Source organism: Epinephelus fuscoguttatus, linkage group LG12 (assembly GCF_011397635.1).
Source record: "Epinephelus fuscoguttatus linkage group LG12, E.fuscoguttatus.final_Chr_v1".
Classification (NCBI taxonomy): Eukaryota; Metazoa; Chordata; class Actinopteri; order Perciformes; family Serranidae; genus Epinephelus; species Epinephelus fuscoguttatus.
This window is the reverse complement of record NC_064763.1, coordinates 33,754,643-33,776,638: the sequence shown is the minus strand read 5'-3', so window position 1 is coordinate 33,776,638 and position 21,996 is coordinate 33,754,643. Positions and strand designations below refer to the sequence as shown.

Sequence of the window (21,996 nt, the reverse complement as noted above, 5' to 3'; positions counted from 1 at the left end):
TGTGACCGTGTGAAATTTACAAGAGAACGTTTCACGAGAGTAGGGTCTCTCCTCTCCCGAGCCACAGAGAGAGTTGGCAGACTTGGTGGAGTAACAGATGTGTGTAACATCATTATTTCAGTTACTGGCAGGACCACTGTTGGATTTGTAATACAAAGCTGCTGTAAGTTTATCACAGCACATTCAGCCTTCACAACTAAACTCTACAAGTCCCCCAGAGTGTGTGAGAGGTAGACCATATTGGTTTTGTGTATGTATGTATGAGTTTATAGTTTGTTTATAGCTTGATGAGGTGGAGTCTATAGGCTGGCATGTGTGCATACCCACAGGATAAAGTTCATTGAAGCTGCCTGTGTCCAGTCTGATGTGTGACCTGGATTTCTCTTCTCTGGCCCTCACCTAAGTGACTGTTACAGTCAGTACATTTACATGACATTAGAGAAAAATGATTTATTATGTTAGTCCTGTATGTATACAGCCAATCGGACCCAAACTGGTCCAGGTGATCTGCGCATGCTCCCCAGTTTCGACCCCGAGCTTTGACCCAGAAGTCGATTAAAATTAAATGCATAACAGAATAAGAAGTCGGTAACAACATTGTGAATCTACATCCGGAGCCATGTATTTTTGGACCGATGAGGAGACACAGTTCATGGTGGTACCAGTTTGCCGCTAGCTAACTGTTGCTAACTTGTTTGTCAGTTGTTTGGTCAGTGACATAATAGGTCACCTGGAAAAAGGTCCAATACTAACAAACAGAAAGGGGGCATATTGCCACCTATGGTAGCGGAGTTGGACATACTTCAGTCAATAAACTGATCCCCCTCCCCTGCTTGCATACTGGGACAAGGAAAGTGGCCAAGTGAAACATAACCATAGCTCTACTGATTTGTGCGTGTAAACATAGTGACTGAATCTCCGGAAGTTATAAAGCTTGGCGGACAGATATTCTGGTCATGTGGGCTGTCGGTGTGACTAGAAAGGCTAACCATGACTGAATTCATGCATGCAACTGTGCCTATTTGTGCTGGTTATGTTTTGGATGGCAATTTAACCTTAGACTATAAAAGAAGTTGACATAGCCTCCAGTCGAAAAAATTAAACCAATGCGGAAATGCCTTAGACCTGCATTATTTCTAATGGCCAGCAGGGGGCAACTCCACTTGATTTATTCTCTCAGTAAACATTTTCCCAATGAGTTTATGGTCTCAGTCACTACTTGAAAGTCTTCCTTAATACACACAATTATGATCCCATTAAGAGTAAAGTAGATGATTAAGCAGGCTGTGGCTACCTTATGATTGACAAGTCACTACCTCACCTGTCCTTGGGTTCTCAACCATATCCACCCCTTGCTTCTCCACAGCTCCACCCTCTCATCCAAATATGGTCACGTGTGGCTCCAAACAAGACCACAAAAAAGGCAAAATGCCAAACTCAGGACTTCAAACAGTAGTTCACAATCCAATGGGTGATGTCACTATAGGTTCACACTTGATTTTTGTCCTCAACTTTAAGAAAGAACCTCAGGGCAGCAGAGAAAACCATTTTTTAGTTAACTTCAAGACCAACACCAATAGTTTTTAATATGATAACATCATAACTACCATCCTCATCTTATACATTATGCGTTATTGCTTTCAATGGGAATATGAGTGTTTGTTGGTTAATTACACATACAACTAAAACCCAAGAGTCAAACTGGACATTGATTCTTCCTCCTGAGTCCAATGACAAAACCTCATTATAGACCAAATAGCTGACACACATACAAACACACTGTTATGACACACATTTATGAATGGGTACACTCACAATTGTAAGATATACACAGGCTGTATACACAGGCTGGGGAACAAACACACACACACACACACACACACACACACACACACACACACACACACACACACACACACACACAATGGTGCTGACTTCCTGTGAAGTCATACCTGTTACATAAGCCTCTCTCACTCCTTGTTGTTTCACTCTCTCTCTCCGTCTTTCTGTGTGTGTGCGGTGCGTGTTTGGCACATTTTGTGTTTGTCCTGACAGAAAAGAAACTGAACAAGCAGACACGTGAATGAAGCAGACTTAACCTTCAGTAACTTCAGTAACAATTACACGGAGAAGCATATGTGACTTTGAAGCCAAATCTAGGAAAGACGAACAAGCAATCTGAAAACATCATGTTGGGTCTATGGAAATTATCGTGGGCACCTTTTACTATTTTCTGACATGAATGGAAGTAGGAATAACTATTAACATAAACCAAAATTAGATTACTTCATAGCTGACATGGTCCCAAGGGTCTGTTTCTCCTTCTCCCAAAGAGTGCCATCCATGCATCTGACATTGGGCAGGAGGCAGGATACACCTTGGACAGGACGCCAGACAATCACAGGGCTGACACATGCAACCACTCATGCTCACATACAAACCTATGGGCAATTTAAAGTCACCAATTAACCTTACCTGACTAGAAGCAGGAGAACCTGGAGAAAACCCACACGGACAAGGGCCCAAGCTGGCCAACAGATTCAAACCTGGAACCCTCTTGCTGCGAGGCGACAGTGTAAGCGGTCCATGTCATTGGTCCGACAGCCCATTGGTCTGACATCCCATTAGTCCGATGGTCCACGGTGCTGAACGGCTCCCGGTGGGCGTATTTCTACCTTGATGGTGTGCCGCGACCGGCTCTGGGTCAGCTGGGAAAGGCTTGAGGCGGAGCAGGCTCACGGCTTATGTGTTTGTCACTGTCTTTTTCATTTTAACCCACACCATGATCTTTTCCTGACCCTAACCAAGTGGTTTTTGTGCCTAAACCTAACCGACAATGGGATGTCGGACCAATGGGATGTCGGACCAATGGGCAGTTCCCCAGCCAGACACCTGTGAAGCTATACATACATGTTTATTTTTTGCTCTCCATCGTCATCAGGTCCACACATTGTCTAAAGTTGCCCTTTCACACATGTTGCACACAACAGGAGATTGTCCATGTCAGAGGCATTCTCACCTTTTGGAAGTATGCCATTTGGTTTAGATGAGGGTTGGCGCCTGGGCGGAACATGTTTATGTAGCTGGTTCGTAATATGGTCGTAAACAACCAACTCTTGTTGTCTCTTGACTTTCTCTGATAATTTGGCATTGTTACCAACAGAAGCTCCTGAATCTCATCATCGCTCCAATTAGACATTTTCACTGGCACCTTCGTGTAAATGACTCTTCCTCTTCACCCTGTAATCTTCTGGTTTTGCGTCAGTCACATGATAGAAATGTCACCGACACGCCCACTTGCATGATTTGAATTCTCCGGACAATTGCCTGCTCTGTTCACACACAGGCTCAATCGGATGTTACATAAACTTTGCAGTAGGTAGTTGGCAGTTGAAGTCTGTTTAATGACTGTTCCAACTGATTCAGACATTTGCGTTCTCACTTATACACGTCAGTAGATAAGTTTAGGGTTGCATGCATGCGTGAAAGGAGCTTTACAATAAAAAGGAGGAGCCAAGTATCTAACAAGAGCCACTGAATCTGATTTTTACTTCATAATTGATGATGCACACTTTATTTTTGGATGTTGTACATTTCTGAAACCGAAAAAGTTTGAAGGGGGAGTGTGAAGAGACCCATGAAGCTGAGGAGGTTAGGGTATCGGCTGTATCCCGTAACAAGTGGAGGTCAGGATGAAGGTGGTGTTATTTGTTATCTGGTGAAATTGTGAGAGAAAAAGTGAGTGCAGTTAGAAAAGAGAAAGCAAGATTAGAGAAACAACATAGGTAGGAACACTTGGACAGAGAGGAGGAGAGCAAAGACGGGAATCAAAACAGTGTTTTGCAATACTTTTCTATGAGTGCATGCATGTACACGCACTGTCTTTCATATGCATGCACACGTGTGTCTGTTCTCTGTTTGTGTCAGTACTGAGTGTAAGAGACTCAAGCCAAGAGATAAATGTATGAAATGTTATTGTGGCCGGGCTGGCCCTGCTCCAGAGGAAGTGCTTGGCTTTGACAATGCTCTCACCAGGAATGCACTGCAGGCCGCCGCCAAGTGGGCGTGTCGCTGCTCCGGGGTCGGAAGCCAAGTTTGGTCGGCTCAGTTTTGGCCCCTCCGACGCCTCAGGGGACTGTTCTGCTCTGCTGTTGTTCAGAAAGAGAGAGAACGAGAGGGAGAAGAGAGAGAAAAAGAGGGGAGAGAGGGTGTGGGTTTGTGTGTTCTTGTAAGCTTACTTTGTATAGATTTGAATGAGTGTGTTTGTGTGTGTGTTTTCCCCTTTGAGAGGAGGATCTGAAAGGAATGCAACTGTTCCTTTACACATGTCCACCCCCCCTTAGGCAGCCACAGGGCCTGTTGAAAACAGACACGCATCCGTGACACACACACACACACACACACACACACACACACACACACACACACACACACACACACACACACACGGAGGTTGTGGAATGGAAGGAAGTATCAAACTACACCGGCAGAATACTTATCAAGACTGAGGAGCAAAGCTGCCCATTAAGATTCCAGACTTTCACTGCTTAACTTCTGCAATAAGAAAATAATAGGATCACAATAGAACAGAATAGAAATAAAATGTAGAATATCAAATTTTTAGGCTTCAAATGTTTAAAAATGTTTCGCCCTCTGCTGTAAATCTGAAAAACAAGACTGCAAAAAGTTGAAAAACTCATGGATGCATTCCAAAGTTGTATGTCTAAATACATTTAAATACATACAGTAAAGTAACGCCACTGGTTTTCTTAGAAGATTCTTAAAGTTGGAAAAATGTCCTCCTTTATGTTAGGAGGTGAGGAATTGATATTCAATTAGAAATGCTGTTTGCTGGGGTTTAATTTGTTTTTCTTTTTCTGTGCTGCCCCTTTTGTTGACACCCCTGAAAGCTGAAATAAAACCCTCCCCCTGGGTACGGGGTTAGTATAATGGTGGTATAATGGGAGAAGGCTGTAACAGAAAGCAGTAAAGAGGCCGGTGTGGTGGAGGCCTCGGTGTGCTGCAGACTGGCAGTGCCTGGTGATAAGAGGCTGCGGCCTGGATGGCCTCTCTGAGGGGAAGTGATGCAAGACAGTAGCTCTTTGTTTAGTGGCATTACTTGGTCCCATGCCAGTGGCCCCACTGAATGAAATGGACCGGTTGGCTTGTTTGCTGGCTGGGTGACTGGCTTCATGGTGGACAGGCTGACTGCCTGGCTGACTTGCTGGTAGGCAGGCAACTGCGGCACTAAAAATCGTGGCTAATCTCTCTTTTCTCTTCTTCTTTCTGTCTTTCTTCCTCTTTCGCCTCCTCGGGCTCAAAGGAACAGTTAAGCCGTGAACTGGGAAATATTTAGTTCCATAAAAAATGCACCAGCACCACCGCTTTGGTTTTTGACATACTGGAAGTGAAAATTATTTGGATGTTTGGCAATAGTTGTCAAGGCTGAAATTGTTCGTGAAAAACTTTAAGATGTTTTTAATTTAATATCTGCAGTTGTAGCTCCAGCACACTGAGGCTCTCATTGACCATTTTAGGACGGATGCACATTAAATCAGAAAAGCTTCTCAGAATCCCAAACAACCGCTCCTCCTTTGCGCCCTGTTCTCCTCCAACTGTCCCGGCAGCTCCTCTCCTCTCTGCTTTCCCCCGCTACTTCCCAAGTGTTGAAATGTGTGTTTTTCCTGCAGCTCAAGCCATCCTGTCACACTTAGGTTCATTTTACTTTTGAATTCCACAGAGGAAAGAGAGGGGGGGGGGGGGGGGGGCAGAGGAGGAGATACTGTGTGTGTTTGGACATCTGTGCCTGTGTGTGTGTGTCTGTCTATGTGTGGAGGGAGGCGACGTGATTTTACAATCTGCAGGTCTAAATGTCAGGGGGTTCCATTTCCAAACAGCGTGCACTTGCCATGTCTGCCCCATATAAGAGCGTGCATTCCTGCAGACCTGCACAGGATCTCATGTGCGTACAAGCATTACAAACCCCTCCCCACCTCACTGCACACACACAAACTCTTAACTTGCCATCATCATCCTGCTCCTGAGTCACTGGCAGGAAGGCAACTCCTTGTGCGTTTCCATCCACCTGTTTTTAGGCACTTTTTCAATATGCATAAAACAACTGAGTGGAAACACTGTAATTTAGAAAAATAAAAAGTTGAAATATTGAAAAAAAATGTGTTCATTCGAGATTTGACTGGTGCTTATATCATTACATCATCATGTGTATTCATCTGCAGTGGTTTAATGGCACCTGACTAAAGAATAGCTTCTTTGCATATAACTCCATACATCAGTGCATTATCTAGATGGAGGGTAGGCAACTGGAGGCAAAACAAACAACACTCTAAAAATGCCTATGATTTAACTGTTTAGGATTGTTCCAGTCGATCATTTGGGAAAAATCTATGGTTACTTTAAATCACGAAAATAGTTGGATGTAATGGGGAGAAGTTACATAAAAAAGGCTCACTGAGAAACAAAGGCAGATGTGGATCAAAAACCTCCATCATCTGTCTTAAGGAGCAACTTTTAATGTTAAAGCATTGTGTTAAAGGTAACTTGAGTTTGATGCAATTATAATGTGCTGTGATGACTTCTTTGTGTTTTTAGCCATGACCCAGATTTTCAACGGTGTTTCTCCAGACCTTTGGGAACAGTTGATCTAGTAGGAAGAAATTAGCTTTGGTTAGCTAATATTAGCCAGTAACGTTAGCCTGACAGCAGTGCATCCATGCAGCCTTCAGAACTAAAATATAAAAGAGAGTTTCACTCAAGCACATTTACTTCTACAGCCAAAAACAAGATGGCAGTCATTTCAGTTGTGGACCAAACGGCACACAAAACAATAGACCAACAGACACTTGTACGCTTTCATCAGCTCATCGTATAATGTTAGTAATGGTAACAACGTGTAGAGGACAAGATAATTTGCAATGATGATTGTGTCCACTAGGGATGGGCAAACGATCAAAATTCATTATTCGATCATCAAAAAAATTAACGATCAATTATCTATTAATTTCAAAAGAGAGAAAACAAAAGAGTGCAGCGCAGATTGTCGCTGCAAGAGAGCGCAGCTGCCCCAGTTTTGAGCTTCAAACCCCAGGCCAAAGAGGAAGAATGGCGTGCATGCGCAGTTCACCCCTGGGTGTTTACAACTGTTGCCAGCCAGAGGTTACAGGCTTCAGCTTTCAACAAAACCTCCTTCTTTCAATGGCGTAGTGTTTTCAGAGGCCTCAAGGGAAGCCGCCGAGGCTTTGGAGAGCGATGAGAGCCTCCGTCTGTTTATGACTTTTTGCCTGGCGTAGGTCCGTCTGGGGGTCTCGTAGGCATGGCGGCTCGCCGGGCCTGTAGCATTGTAGGGGAAACACTGCGACTATCGGGCAAAATTATTTGTGATCGATCAAAATCCTTAACAATCAATCATCGATAATCGAAAATTGATGCCCATCCCTAGTGTCCATACCAGGCAAATTAGTCATGTTGAGGGAAAAAAATCACTTTTCTTCATTTTGTATTGATCACATCCAACATGAGTTTCAATTTTCCAGGATACCTGCCGCCTTCAGGTTCATCTAACCCTTTTATGTAGTCAAATTCTTCCAGAGATGGGGACTTGAGTCATTGTGACTTGGACTCGAGTCGACTTGAGTCGCTGTTTTGATGACTTGTGACTTGACTTGACAAAAAATGAAAGACTTGAGACTTGACTCGGACTTGGAAGTTAAAGACTCGGGACTTGACTTGACTTGAGACACGATGACTTGAATGACTTGATTGTTATTCACATCATGTTTTCAGTTTGAATATAAAATTAATAAATTAATTTTAAAAAATTATGTTGATTACAGGCTGAGAATGGCGTTGTCATGATTGGATCACATGATTGGGTCGGTTTGGTGGAACTTGTTTTCTAATTTATTTGCTAACATTAACCCCAGAAAACGTGAGTGGACATTCTAATCAGTTCATCACAAGACCGGCTGGATGTTTTATGAACGAACAACACAGGGTTAAATGAGCTAAATGGGTGATTTTGGCCGCTGCCTTGGTTAGTGTGTGTGTGTGTGTGTGTGTGTGTGTGTGTGTGTGTGTGCACGCGCATGGGGGTTGTCCCTGCAAAGTAAACATTGCAGCAATGAAGTCACCTAAAATTCTGTTAAAACTGAGTAACCCAAGTAACTTAGGTTGTAAAGTTGAGTGAATACTGTTTGAGATGGACTAAATGAAGTAATGGTTTTAAATTGAGTAATTATTACATGCTAAAACACTAGTAAACAAAGTAGATATTGCTTAAAAACACATCATGACATAAATATGGGTTTAAAACTTAGCAAAGTAAGTAAATATAATTTAAAATGGAATAAATATGTTAAAACAGTACATGAAATAAATAACATTTTAAAATGAAGTAACTTTTAGTTAAAAACAGCATACGAAGTTGATTTGGGTTAACAGCTGAGTTAATGAGGTGTATATATAGCTAAGATCAGATTCTCCAGGTAAAATTGCAATAATAAGGTGACTTGACTTGGACTTGACTTGACCTATTACAGGACTTGACTTGACTTGTCCAAGAAAAAATGACTTGGGACTCACTTGAGACTTGCACATGTGTGACTTGGTCCCATCTCTGAATTCTTCTGTTTCCATTTCACGCAGCATATGGATTTATCACTTCCTGTACTCCAACTGAATTTAGTGCATCATAATAGTCACATGATCGTTAACAAGCTAGTAGTGCATCAAGCAACCAGGCCAACTCCTTATTTCCTTTCCATTTTATTTAGCTAATTTTCTGGAAATTTGGTTAAAATTTGTACTATATTTGGATGCAGACATGACTATTGTCTACAGGTTTATAAAGAGAATCATTTCCCCAAATGCTATATTTTCATTTTGTGCCTGAGAAATTATAAAAACAAAACAACAACTTATATTTCTTTTAAAAGTGACTGAAAACAGCTAACAGTGTTAGCATTTCCAGATGATCACTGTGTCAGATGTTGCTGTCATTTGGATGAAAGACCAACAACTGTAGTTTCCAAAGTATAATGGGAATGTTGTGGAGACTGTCAAACGTATCCAACGACAACCAAAAAATATAACATGTTTATCTTTTCTTTGGGGCTTTGTGAGCTGTCTTGTACATACAGAGTGAGTTGTTTCCAATATGACACAAAACAATACAGTGCCACAAGTCTGTTAGTTCAGCCGATTTTAGGGACAACATTTGTAGGGACTTTAGCAACAATTTTGTTGGACAGGGACGACATCTCATATTGTTTTCTCATGTAGTAATTTTGCCCCTCTATCTCCAAAGCTCTATCATGGACAGATTGCAAAATTGTAATATTTATTTTTAAAAAATCAATCTGCATTTATAGATATTGTTAAGTAAAATAAAGAAAGAGGGAGAGGGGATGAATGGGGGTGTAAGGAAAAGACAGCGAGGAACGTGTTTTTGTGTGTGTGTGTGTGTGTGTGTGTGTGTGTGTGTGTGTGTGTGTGTGTGTGTGTATCTGGGGGTTGTTGGGGGTGCGAGGGGGTTTGGTTGAGTGCTACACCAGATGTGAAAATGACTTTTGCAATATGTCATCTAAACAGCAAACTGCGGGGGATTTACTTGAGCTAACTTGAAGCACATAAGTGGTGGAAAGTCAAAATTACTGTTAGCTTCTTGAAAATCTCAAATGGATTCAGGGACCAGCTGAGGGGAAACATCATTCATTGCAGGAAACTGGCATGTGGTTTCCCCCACGGCCTCGGAGCATTGGTCTAACATATGTTACCCAAATGCAGGTTCACGCTGCAAAGCGGTGGCCCACCCCTTTAAGTGGTATCTCGGGTCACATCGATGTAGGATGATACGGTGACTTAGCCGGACGAGTTCTGCCAGTTGTGAAACGCAGCAGCTGATAAGAAGACAAACATGAGACCCTCCCACTATCACTGGTAGGGAGAATAAACGCCATTAAAATGGTAGTTCTCCCACGTTTCTTATATGTTTTTCAATCAATTCCATCCTTTATTCCACAAGCATACTTCAGGAGGCTGGACTCTATAGTGACTCCTTTTCTTTGGCAAAACAAAGTAGCACGTATAAACAAAAAACACCTCTGTAAATTAAAACAGGAGGGAGGCTTCGGCCTACCAAACTTCAAATGTTTCTATTGGGCAGCACATCTGAATATTTTGGCTTTCTGGAGGAACTCGAACCTCACTGAGGATACAACCAGTCCACCCCCTGCCTGGCTTTCTTTAGAGAAAGCAGCATGTGAAGGGACTTCTCTCCTAGCCCTATTGAACAGCCCCATCAAAATTAACAAATCATTGTACAAAGGTAACTTTATAATACACAACTCGGTAAGAATTTGGAACCAGATTAAATCACATTTAAAGGCCCCAGACATGTACAGAGATACACCGATTTGTAACAATCACGCTTTCAAGCCCTCTGCTGGAGACCCAGTGTTTGCTCGATGGAGGAGAAGGGTGGGGTCCCTGAGCGATTTATATCAGAGGGGGCACCTGATGTCTTTTGAGCAACTGAAAGCTAAGTATAACCTGCCAGCCTCGCATTTCTTCCGCTATCTGCAGATCAGAAATTTTATAAAGGCCCATGTATCAACATTATCAGACATCCACGACACCATGCACTTGAAAGAATAATTAAAATCACGCCAGGTAAAAAGGAGCAGTATCAGGTTTTACCAGATACTCTTCAACCAGATTGAAACTAGCACAGAAAAGCAAAGGTCTGAGTGGGAATCGGAACTGGGAATGCCTCTTTCCATAGAATACTGGGATACATGTCTTTCAAATATTCATCGATGCTCAATTAATGTTAGGCATAAACTAATTCAGTTTAAAATAATACACAGATTACACTATTCAAAGATAAAAGTTAACAAGATGTATCCTAATGTATCAACCTTGTGTGACAAGTGCAAGAATCAGGTTGGAAACACTCACTCATCAGCTCTGGACGTGTCCCAGTCTCCACTCATTCTGGTCTTCAATATTTGATTTTTACTCAAAGGCATTTAAAAGGCTGTGTGAACCCTGCCCCTTAGTGGCCATTCTGGGATCAGCGGGTGATTCAACTCATTATTTTAACAGTACAAAGTCTTTACAACAGTCTGTATGTTTTGGTGCCATTTTGGCTAAAAGACTTATCTTAAGACACTGGAAATCAGATAATGTACCTTCAATTGAAATGTGGCTGAGGAGCTCAGCGAGACCCTGTGCATGGAGAAACTTAGATTTAAAAATGCAGGCAGACGAGCAATTTTTGATAAAGTATGGGAACCTGTATTAAAGTACCTGAAGGACTCGAGTGTGGTCAATATTACACTATGAACGTCTTCTCAAGATAACTCTGTGATAACGCTGACTGTAAAAAGGTCCTTTTCCCTGTCAAATAGTATTGATTTCATTTGTTGTCAGACGCATAGTTTCTGCTTAGTTTCTGCTGCCATCGTTGTTTTATAAGCTTCCAGCTCAGGCTTACACTTTTTTCTTGTTGTTTTGCCACAGAACCCAAGCTGTGTAGAAATCCGCCATATTGTCATATCCAATCTATGTATGTTTGATGTTGCTGCTGTGTTTTTTCTTTTTGCGTTTTTTTTTTTTTTTTTTTTGTATATTACAAAACATATAAAACTATGATTGCTTTGTAAGAGACATGTATTCTATCCAATGTGCACTTGGCAATAAAAAGAATATTAAAAAAAAAAAAAAAAAAAAAAGAAGACAAACATGAGATGGGTCAAGTCAGATTATGTCGCTTGGGGGTTTCACCTGATGATCCTTTTGTCCTGCATTATTGCAACACAAGCTCTGTTTTCAGTGCGACTCATGTAATGATGGACCAGCCCACTCAAACACGCACACACAGAGGAGGTCACACGTGTCCTAACTGGAACAAAGTCCCATCCAGCCAGAGGGCGACTGACACACTCCTCTTTCTATCCCATCTAGTCTCTTTTTAAAAAGCACACTTACTGTATTTAAATGTCCTTTTCTCAGCTGTTTATTCAAATAACGAAAGTCACTTTTCACGTCTGCATGAAAGTACCAGCATGACAGAAATACTTTGCCATAACAACAGCTGATGTGTGTGCTGGGTGTGACGACCTTATTCTCGACACTGTACAATAACGCTGCAAATGAAGCAGAGCACAAACATGCAGCAGCAGTCTGACTAGCTCCCTGCCACACACACAACGCTGAGCAAATAAGAAAAAAAAAACCACAGTACACATGTACAGAATGCATTTTTTTTTAAAACATTAAAATATTAGTTTCAACTGTTTTCTGGCTGGTGTTCGTTGCATTGTCTCCTGTGGTAAACCAAACCCTTTTGGTAGCACAGCAGGCCAAACCTCAGCACAAATAATTATTTGCATACACAGTTTCTGACCCAGGACTGGTTCCTCCGTGAATGCAGCCTACCATAATACCAGCAGATAATAAATGGTTTCTTCTTCACCTGCCTGTGCTGAAGCTTCCTGTGTTGATGATATGTATGTGGCCCAATGGGGTGGAGATGACAATGTAGGTGTGGAGGAAGTCAAATGCAGGTGTTTGTGTGTGTGTGTGTGTGTGTGTGTGTGTGTGCGTGTATGTGTGCGCTGTCCCAGGTGGGTGCTGACAGACCGGCAGGTAAACAGGCAGGTTGGTCTCTGATCTCACCTGTTAGAGCAGACACTGCAGCGCCTGCAGGGCTTCTGCAGCGGAAACATGTTCTTTATGTGATGCTGGAAGGCCGACTCTGCTCTGCTCTGCTCTTCTCTTTATGTCTTCTTTTTTCCTTTCTTGCCGTGTCTGCTCTGCCTTTCTCACACACACTCTGTGTCGCTCATTTGTTCCACTCTCCTCTCTCCCAGGTGCACTCGGGTAAACACCCAGGAAACAAGCGTGTGGAGGGGAAGGGCATAAGGGGAGGAAGAACGCCTCGGGGTAACGGCAGCGCAGGTGGGCTGGGGGGAGGGGGTGGGAGGGTGATGACAGTGTGTGTGTGTGTGTGTGTGTGTGTGTGTGTGTTTATGTGTGTGTGTGACAGGAAGATTTTGTGTGCTCCAGCTTCTTAAGGAGGTGCTTTGGGGAGAAAGGAATGTTACACATCCAGATTATAACAGACCACCCCTATAAACTAGAAGGAAGTCACACACACACACACACACACACACACACACACACACACACACACACACACACACACACACACACACAGCAGCCATCAAGCATAAGCTCTGATAGGAAGTGACCGTCTGTCTCATGTTACATCGTCCAGAGGAAGTCAGTGAATTATTTCCTGTTACTTATGTAATGTTTTCTTTCAGTTTGAGGTCAAGCTGCTTTATTTGGCCTTCGGTGACCTACCAGTGTTTTATAGAGAGCCATCTATTCAGACACAGGAAGCAGGGGACCTCAGGAAGTTGAAGTATTGATATAAAACAACTAAAGCCCATAAATTGTCCTTTACAGGATGATTAATAGTTAAAGAAATCAGCATCTAGTAACTAATGTTCCTTCATAAGAAGCTTTAAAGTGGCGACAGAAACATTGAAAGCTGTTTTAAAAAGATTTTTTGTGCCAAAATGTACTGTACATGTGTATCATTATTCCTTTTATGTCAGTTTTAATTGAAGAAAATGCTGATGAACACATTTTTGGCCATAGACTAAGCAGTGTATCTTTAATGAGGAGTGTAAATTTGACCAAAATCCCACTTTATGTCACTCTAGGTCACCCATAGTCATTCTGAGTGCATGATATATGTGTGTGAGTGTGTGTTATAAGTGTGGAAACGACTGACAAAAGTAACGACACAACAGCCCAGTATATTTAACAATATATATTTCCATTGTCAATGTACATTCCATTTCGACATAAGCTTTCTTCACAAACAAAAAGTTGGCATCTAAATAAATACTATATAAAATAGAACTTCAAAATAAATATATCTATAAAGGGAACCTTTTATATGAGAGATTTTTTTTCTTTTTGTTATATCTAAACAAAACAAAAGCACAGATCTCGTTCTTTAATCCCCAACATTGACATTGCAAAGGCATAAAGGAATGGAGTAGCATCACCCAGCTGTATGAGACTTTTCCTCTTGTTTGGGTTTAAATTAATAACAATAATAATAATAATAATAATAATAATAATAACAATAAAAAAAAAAAAACAGTGCCTGCAAATGTGCGACACAAAGGGATACGGGTGTGTAAAAGTCATAGCATTGTAGCAAAAGGGGACAAAATGAAAAGAATAAAAAGTTTTTTTATCATTGAGTTGTCGTTGTTGGATGATTTATTCCACACCTTGAACAGGCTAGGGAGCACATGTAAAAGTATAAAGCTAACGTGTAGTGAGGAGAATTACTCGTGCAAAGACAGAGCTGGGAATTAAAGTAAAGAAAGGCAGCTGAAAAGAGAGGTCCGCTGGTTAAAAAGATGGCACAGAACTACAAATCCAGAGGAAAAATCGAAGACAGGGGAGAAAACAGACGAGAAAGGGAGAGAAAGAGAGACAGACAGACTTGTCTTTCTCCCCCGTCTCTGTGGTATGACAAGTTTATGCACAGCAGCTGTGTTTGTCAATCAAGGCCAGGGGTGTTTGTTGGACTATTTCTTAGGGAGGAAGGAGGGAAGAAGAGAGGAAGGGGGAAAAAGCGAGAAAGAGAAAAAGAGGGGAGAGAGCTGAGACACTGAGCAGTAACAGCAGGAAATGGGTTGATCCGGATAGGGGTAGATTGTGTTCCCTGTGTGGATTCAATGAGTCCACAGTCTTTAGGACTCGGAGAGGAACCAGGGAATTAGCTTAGCCTCTCGACTGCTAATGAGCCATGGATAGCATAAACAGCAGGAGTTTTTTTTCGCTCTCTTCTTCTTTATTGCCGGGCACACTTTTCTAAATCAAGTGCGAGTGATAGAAAGATCATTTTTGTTACCCCTTCCTGAACCTTCCTCTCGCCGCCCTCCCTCTTCTCCTTTATCTGACGACCTCGAAAACATCTTTTTCTTACCCTCAAAATATATATCTAATATATTCTCTATATATTTTGTACTGAATTGTAGTTATAACGTACCATGCAATCTTTCAAGGACATTTAAAAGTCTCTTCTAAAGAACACAAATGTTGTGAAACTATTTACAGCAAATAACATTTCACCTGCATAGCTCTATTACTAAATATATTGTCAAAACATTTGTGATTTTTGCCGCCCACCTACATGTATTAGGCCTTTGCCCAGTCACACAATCATTCTCAATTTTGGCACCTTTCTCTCAGACTGAATTGCTAGGTTTTGAAAATATTGCCTCATACATTCAAGACTAAGGACAGTGTGTTTTTTTTTTTTCTTTCCTTTTTTTGTGTTTCCTGTGTGTGTGATATCAGCTTTGTGCAACGAGACAAATACAGGTATGAGCAAAGTTAGGCACCCTAATGGAAGTTAAGGGTCCGACATGAAAGAGAGGTGTGTGTTATGGAGCAACAAAGACAGTATGCCTTTATGCCAAACAGAAAAGGCCATCTGTATTAAAGGGCAGCGTGCCTTTAAGAAACCAACTGCCGTCAACTCCCATTTGGCAAGAGTGCATAACAACTGTGATCACTCCGACAGCGAAGACAAGCTACTGTATGCTAGCTTCCTTTGGCAAAGTCCTAAGAACATCATGCAAGCCACAAAAATAGACTTTAGGAATAAAAGACAGACTAACGCAGCTATGCAGCATAATGATTGGTTAATGAAGACACTGTGTGTAGAGGGGAGGCTGGGGGGCATGTGGACTAAATGTAGTGCACGCAAACGTAATGTGAGATAGCTGAGGTGGTTAATACTGTGCTTTAGTACATCCTTTAAGGGGTTTGCGTCTTCCTAAAAAGGTTGTGCAAGTGGCAGGTTTGATTTCGACTAGATACGAACGCGACAACAACTTTGCTATGCCTTCTCTCCCCCCCCTCTTCACTCTCTATCACTTGCATCCCCTCTCCTCCGGAAACATTATTTTCTGGCCAGTTTGTCTCTCACTTAGCTTACTCGTTTTAAATTATTCACTATTGCCTTTTTGCCCCCAAATGATTCTTTGCTGTCTTGTGCAAAGAGGAAGTAGACCAGGCTCTTAGGCAGTTTAGAAATCAACATGCTGTAGGCCAAGTTCTAGAGAGGATTACTGAAACAGTCCCTGAGAAGGTTGGGTGTACTTTTTTTTTTTTTTTTTTTTTTTTTTTTTACACATTTCTCTACGATACATCGACTTCTAGCACGGTGGGTAACCATTAGACTAGAGCATGCAGTTCATGACATGCATTACCTCTGAGGTGATTGGTGAACAGCATTCAGTATCTTTTAGAATCTCTGGGCTTCACCCCCCGAAAAATAGAAAACACACTGTAAAGTGATTATCTCTCTCATTTGCAGTATGACTGCTTACGCACAATACAGAGTGAGAATTATGGGAAATGATTATATTTTTAAGTCTCAAAAGGTTCTTAATTTTTACAGCTCCTCCATGGAGATTAAAACTTGGAGATAAAATGTTAGCATTACCAAGCTAGCATCTTTAAGCTAACAGAGAAAAAATGGCGACACTAAAAGATGGTGATCATCATAATAGTGGAGAGAGTGAGTGAGTAAATGGTAGTTTCACTCTTGCAGTGGCCTACCATAAAGCCACAGTATAGGTAATCACTTGTTTTCATGTTTGTTCAGACAGAAGGACACTGGGCTGTGCTTTTGTGGGTGAGAGGGGATGGGAGCATTGAGATATTTATCTCCATCAAATAACTTTTCTGTTATCCGAGGATCAGCAACCAGCTTCTGGTTAGTTACCGTTACAAAATTAGCTGAGAAATACAGAGCAGCAGAGAGGTACAATGACTTTGTGCCTTCAGCCATCTTTGCAAAAAACACAAACACCAGTCCCACAATCTAGTCTCTTCTTCTTCTTCTTCTTGTGTCACTCTTACAACAACAACAACAAAAATATTTCAGGGGGGCCTGTTAGCTATTCCTACTAGCCAACTCTCTCAAGTCAGGCCCCTTTTGATCATCCACCCTATCAAACACAGGTCAAGAAGCCATTTAAGTACCTTTGTTTTACATAAGTCACCTTCCAGCAGATTAATGGGGTAGTTTAAGGGGTTGGTGTTGGATTGTCCTATCCATAGAGAGCAAGCAAGTACTGTGTGGTCCTGTCCGTTTTTAGCGAGGCCACTGCTAGCCAGTTTGGTCCACTATCATGACCCCTGCTGCTGCTTCTCTAGCGTCCCAACTTTTGCTTCCACGCCTCCATTTTTACACACAGGGGCGCTCACGCCTCCCTGGGAGTTCTTGCAGCGGCAGCCAGGCCTGCTAACATTATCGTAACACTTCTGTCCCAGTTTGGCCAGGCCCGTAGCCGGCAGATAGCAGACCAGGCAAGGCAGGACAACTGAAAGGGCAGCCATGAAGGACCAGCGTGCGCAACAGTTGGCCTGGGAGCACGAACAGGGCTTGTCGGCACAGGAGCCCTCGTCGTCCTCATCCTCGGTGCAGTGGTAGAAGATCCCTTTGACCAGGCACATGCAGGTGGCTGTATCCACCAGGCTCTGAGCAGAGCACAGGCACTCCTGGTTGCAGACCCAACAAGAGGGCAGGGTTCGGGGGAGCGTACACTCCGTGCATCGGCACTTCCCGCAGTGCTCGCAGAGAAGGAGGTGCTTCTTCTCGGCCGGGGAGGAAGGAATCAGCGCCAACCCCTGCTGGCCTCCAGTGGTGCACACGCCTCCCACGGGCATCTTTGCAGACTTGAGGTCCAGCGATTTAGAGGAGGAGGAGCAAGACGAGGCAGAGGAAGAGGAGGTGAGGACTTTCGACTCAGAGGAAGTGAAGCAGCCTGGAGTTCGGGTAGTGATTGTGTTCACTGGGCCCTGGTGGGGGTGCAGGTTTGGGTGGTGGTCTACTGTTGGGGTGGGTGCAGCGTGGTCCAGCAGTCTCTGATCAGATGAGGTGCTGCTGCTGCTGCTGATAGAGCTGGGCCTCCCACTGAAGGAAATCCAAGGGTGGGTGGTTGTGTCCTGGTGAGGGTGGGGCTCGCACCTGCCCTGCTGGTGGTGCTGATGTTGGTGATTGTGATGGTGGTTGTGGTTTGCCCCCAGGAAGGCCTCCTGGTTCTGACCAAGCCAGGTGATTCTTCGGTTCGCAGACTTCTGACTCGGGGGCTGCTGGGAGACGACGGCCGGGCTGTCGATGTAGTCGTTCTCTACATGCGAGGACTTTATTTGGTCGATGGGGTAGATGGTGAGAGGGTGCTGCAGGCGGCCGTAGGGCACTCGACTGTCCAGCAGGGGCTGGGATATAAGGGAGGAGGACACTCCGGGGATGTGGTGGGGAACCCTGGACTCCATGTGTAGGCTGGTGCCTTGCACGTCTTCACTCTAAAGCAGCATTTAGCAAAACTGTAGAATGACAAAAGAGACAGTTATGACTGGCTGCATCTTTCACCATTTTGATTGTCTTATATCTAAACAACTTATTTATAAGTACAAATAAAGCAGAGCAAAGGGGACATGAAAAAATAACATGAATAATTTTACATAAAGCTATGTCACAAAACTATCCAAAGAATGATAGCCAGGTTCGCTGTAAAGAGCAAGAGCGAGAGCGAGAATGCATGCCTTACTTAGTCTTTAACCAAACTGGGTTAAGTTGACGTCAAAACCTTTGTTTTTTTGACATAATGAAAGAAGAAAACATCCTATCCATGCTGTCGAACTTGTATTTAATGACATATCTTACTGTCTATTGAAAGGTCAGGTTGCAAACTGTAATTTTTACCCTCTGTGGTATAATTTCAATTTCCTGCTGCTTTGCACTGCCTCTGATGATGACTAACCAGTGCTTTATGTCACAATTTAACTGCTTACACTACTCTCCTCACATGATTAAGACTTTTCTGTGCGGCTTTAAATAACTTGCACATTGACTGTGTGCAGGTATAACTAGATTTCAAACTAAACGCCTCCAACAGCACATAAAACGGTCATCTATTGCAAGTAGCTTACTTCACCCAAGACATTTATTAAATCTCTAAAACCAGAGCGTTTCAGCGTCTCAACGGAAATCTCTTTCAAGGCCAGATCCCTGCAATAATCTGAATGTAGAGTTTCCAAACGATCTTGATCTTTAGACTGAATACCAACAGGGTTTCAAACCTCCTCTATTCTAACTTTGACATTAGAACAATAGAAGTTGGGCTCTCATCGCCTCCCTTCCAAAGAGCAGGGAGCACCAGAGAGCAGGGCTTGCATGCAAAAGACTCAAAGATGCAAAACAAGGCAGAGCAAAGAGAGGAGAAGGTTGCCAGGAAAGGGACTTCAACAAAGATCTTGAACAAATGAACAAGGGGCAAAGGAAATTAGGTCTTGGTATAGAACCACACATTAATAAAGCAGTAACATAATTTTACATATAACTGTATCTGGTATAAATTGTCTCTCGTGGTATGTGTCAAGTCTAACAAATTTGAATCAGAGAGACAGGCCAGTCTAGCAATTTGTGAATGGGCCCGAATTTGTGAACTGCAGGTTTTTGTGAATGAAAGCTGCTGGCTGCACTCGGTGTTGCAAGCATGAATCAATGCGCTCCAGTCATGATGAGCCTGAATGAAATCGGTTTCATCATTCATCTCACCGATGAACGCTCGGCAGCAGGCAAAGACCTAACCTACTTTACAGAAAACCAAAAGATGATTGAAGACAAACGACGCAGCACAGCCGACATTTCCACTGACCCATATCTGTGGTGTTTGGCTTCTTGCAAAATACCCCACAAACCCATCTCATTCACACCATAAGACGCATCATGGATACCTGGATATTACCAAGGACCTATAAACTGCTGTCTTGTGGTTCATTATCGCTGATCGATGCGCTGTTTTATATAAAAATGTGTCAGTAGTCGCCACAGCTGTGCTTTGACCGTCGGCGTGTGTTATTTTCCTTTTCCACAGATTTGCAAAAGCAAATGGTTGAGAAACCTGTTGCGACATCGCTGGCACCGACACAAGCGCCTGTGATCGTCAAATGTAGACCATTATGAGCTCCAAGCCGGAACAGTGCGTGTTCAAGTGCGTGTATGTGCGTGTGTGCGCGTCCCTCCCTTCAATATGTGAATGGACTGAGTCATAAAAACCGGAGGCGGCCGCTCAGCATACTCAAATAGCATGTTTATATAGGCATTGTATCCACGTATTGAACGCGGCACCCTTAGTATCTGTCAATTGATCAAATTATGACATTGATAAATAAAAATGGTACAGTGTGTGCCACCGGGCAGACGGTTCGGGGGGTAGTTTTAATCCGAGGTGGTTAAATCTGTAGTTTGATGCGTAAACGTGGACGTTATCGTCCATGGCAACCAAAAGAAGCTGATTTAAGACATATTTATATATTTTATGTGGGATAACAGGAAAAGCTAATTGCAAAAACACCTGACACAGCCGACATGGTGCGCCTACCAGGCGGTCGCTGCAGCGAGAGCGAGACACGCAACTGAACCGCCCGAGATAGACTGGAACATGAACAGGCTTCAGAGAGGACGGAGATGGGAATGAGGATCAGCTCCGCCGCCTTTTATCGTGACAGTGGCTTTAAAGGAAACCACAAAATTCGCCGCTGTGTATATGGACATGCGTATATTAAAAAAAAAGAGGTATTATGGGCAAGTAAAGCTTAAAAACGCGACACTGTTTCCCCTCGCTGCGTCCGTTGGTACAAAATAAGTGGTTAAATATTGACTCAAAGTGCAAACACGGGTCCACGGAACAGCTTGTTGCAAAATAGAGTTTGCAGGAGCGTTTTCATGCCTGTGATCCAGCGGATTGAGGAGGACAGTCAAGCGTAGGCAGCAAAGGCACTGAATACTCGGCTTGTGCAGCCACACGTTCATAAGTCACACACATTAAGCGACGACATAACACCGGAGGTGATCACTTACTGTGGTTTCAGGATAAAATTTTCATGTCTTCGTTGCGCACGATGATTGCGCGCAGGCTATAGTCCAGTCCGAGCGAGTGAGTAGCTCCACAAATGGCGAGTAAAGATAAAGTCCAAGTGTTCCAGGTTGTGTAGGCAAGGTAATGCGAAAGGAGAAGCGGGTCTCCTGCACTATTCTCCACTCGCTGGTGCGTAAAAGGCGACTGCGGTTGTGGACGCAGAGCTGTGGATTTGATGTTGCAACCACCGAGGGGGAGGGAAGTGAGTTTTTATGAATGGGAGGGTAGAGGAAAGGAAAGGGACGGCACTGCGCAGATGCCTCGGCTTTTTTTCCTCTTTTTTTGTGAATGGGAGGGCAGAGCGATTCGGGAGGGCTGAAATGCGGAGGTTACATTTTTATGAATGGGGAGGACTCCGAATGGCATTGCGCATGCGCGATGCCGAGATTTTTATGAATGGGAAGAAATGGCGAATGGTGTGTGTGTGTGTGTGTGTGTGTGTGTGTGTGTGTGTGAGAGAGAGAGAGAGAGAGACACAGAGAGAGGGAAGGGGGTTGAGGGAATGAGGAGGTGGGGGTTTTTTGGTCACAAGGGCAATGTCAGGCCTGATTTACATAAAGAGTCGGCTCATCGGCTGTGGTGCCACTCTCGCTTTATTTTAGCCTGTTAATTTATTTATCTATGCAGCTCGTGCTTCCTGCAACATGTTAAAGGAGACGTGATTATGGTGGTGTTGTGTAATAGATGAGAGGGAGAGCGAGATGTGAGGGGGTTAAATCTGCAATGAATGAATTTATTTTTCTCACTGCTGGCAAATCTGATCGCTGGTATTATTCTGATTGGTGCCAAAAAGATGAAGATGTAGCCATGGTCTACATTTCAGGACACAACACATCTCAGCTGAACCACAAGTCTGCAGGAATATGATGAATAAAAGAATGTGACGCTATTTAAATCAGTGTCTCCTCGACGATTATATCAGGACACCACTGACTCTCTCAGA

General features: G+C 43.1%; 1 protein-coding gene and 1 long non-coding RNA gene across 2 annotated transcripts; both read right to left on the bottom strand.

The window, feature by feature from the left end:
* Positions 1-3,553: 3,553 nt before the first annotated feature.
* Positions 3,554-12,932, bottom strand: LOC125898463 (uncharacterized). Its single transcript, XR_007450630.1, has 3 exons — positions 12,700-12,932; positions 4,033-4,148; positions 3,554-3,715 (listed from the first exon to the last, which is right to left on the bottom strand). It is a non-coding gene; the product is annotated as an uncharacterized LOC125898463 (long non-coding RNA).
* A 917-nt stretch (positions 12,933-13,849) lies between these two features.
* spry4 (sprouty homolog 4 (Drosophila)) lies at positions 13,850-21,262 on the bottom strand. Its single transcript, XM_049592253.1, has 2 exons — positions 20,996-21,262; positions 13,850-18,456 (listed from the first exon to the last, which is right to left on the bottom strand). Exon 2 carries the CDS (start codon positions 18,403-18,405, stop codon positions 17,257-17,259), a length of 1,149 nt encoding a protein of 382 aa, XP_049448210.1. The 5' UTR covers positions 18,406-18,456; positions 20,996-21,262; the 3' UTR covers positions 13,850-17,256.
* Positions 21,263-21,996: the final 734 nt, after the last annotated feature.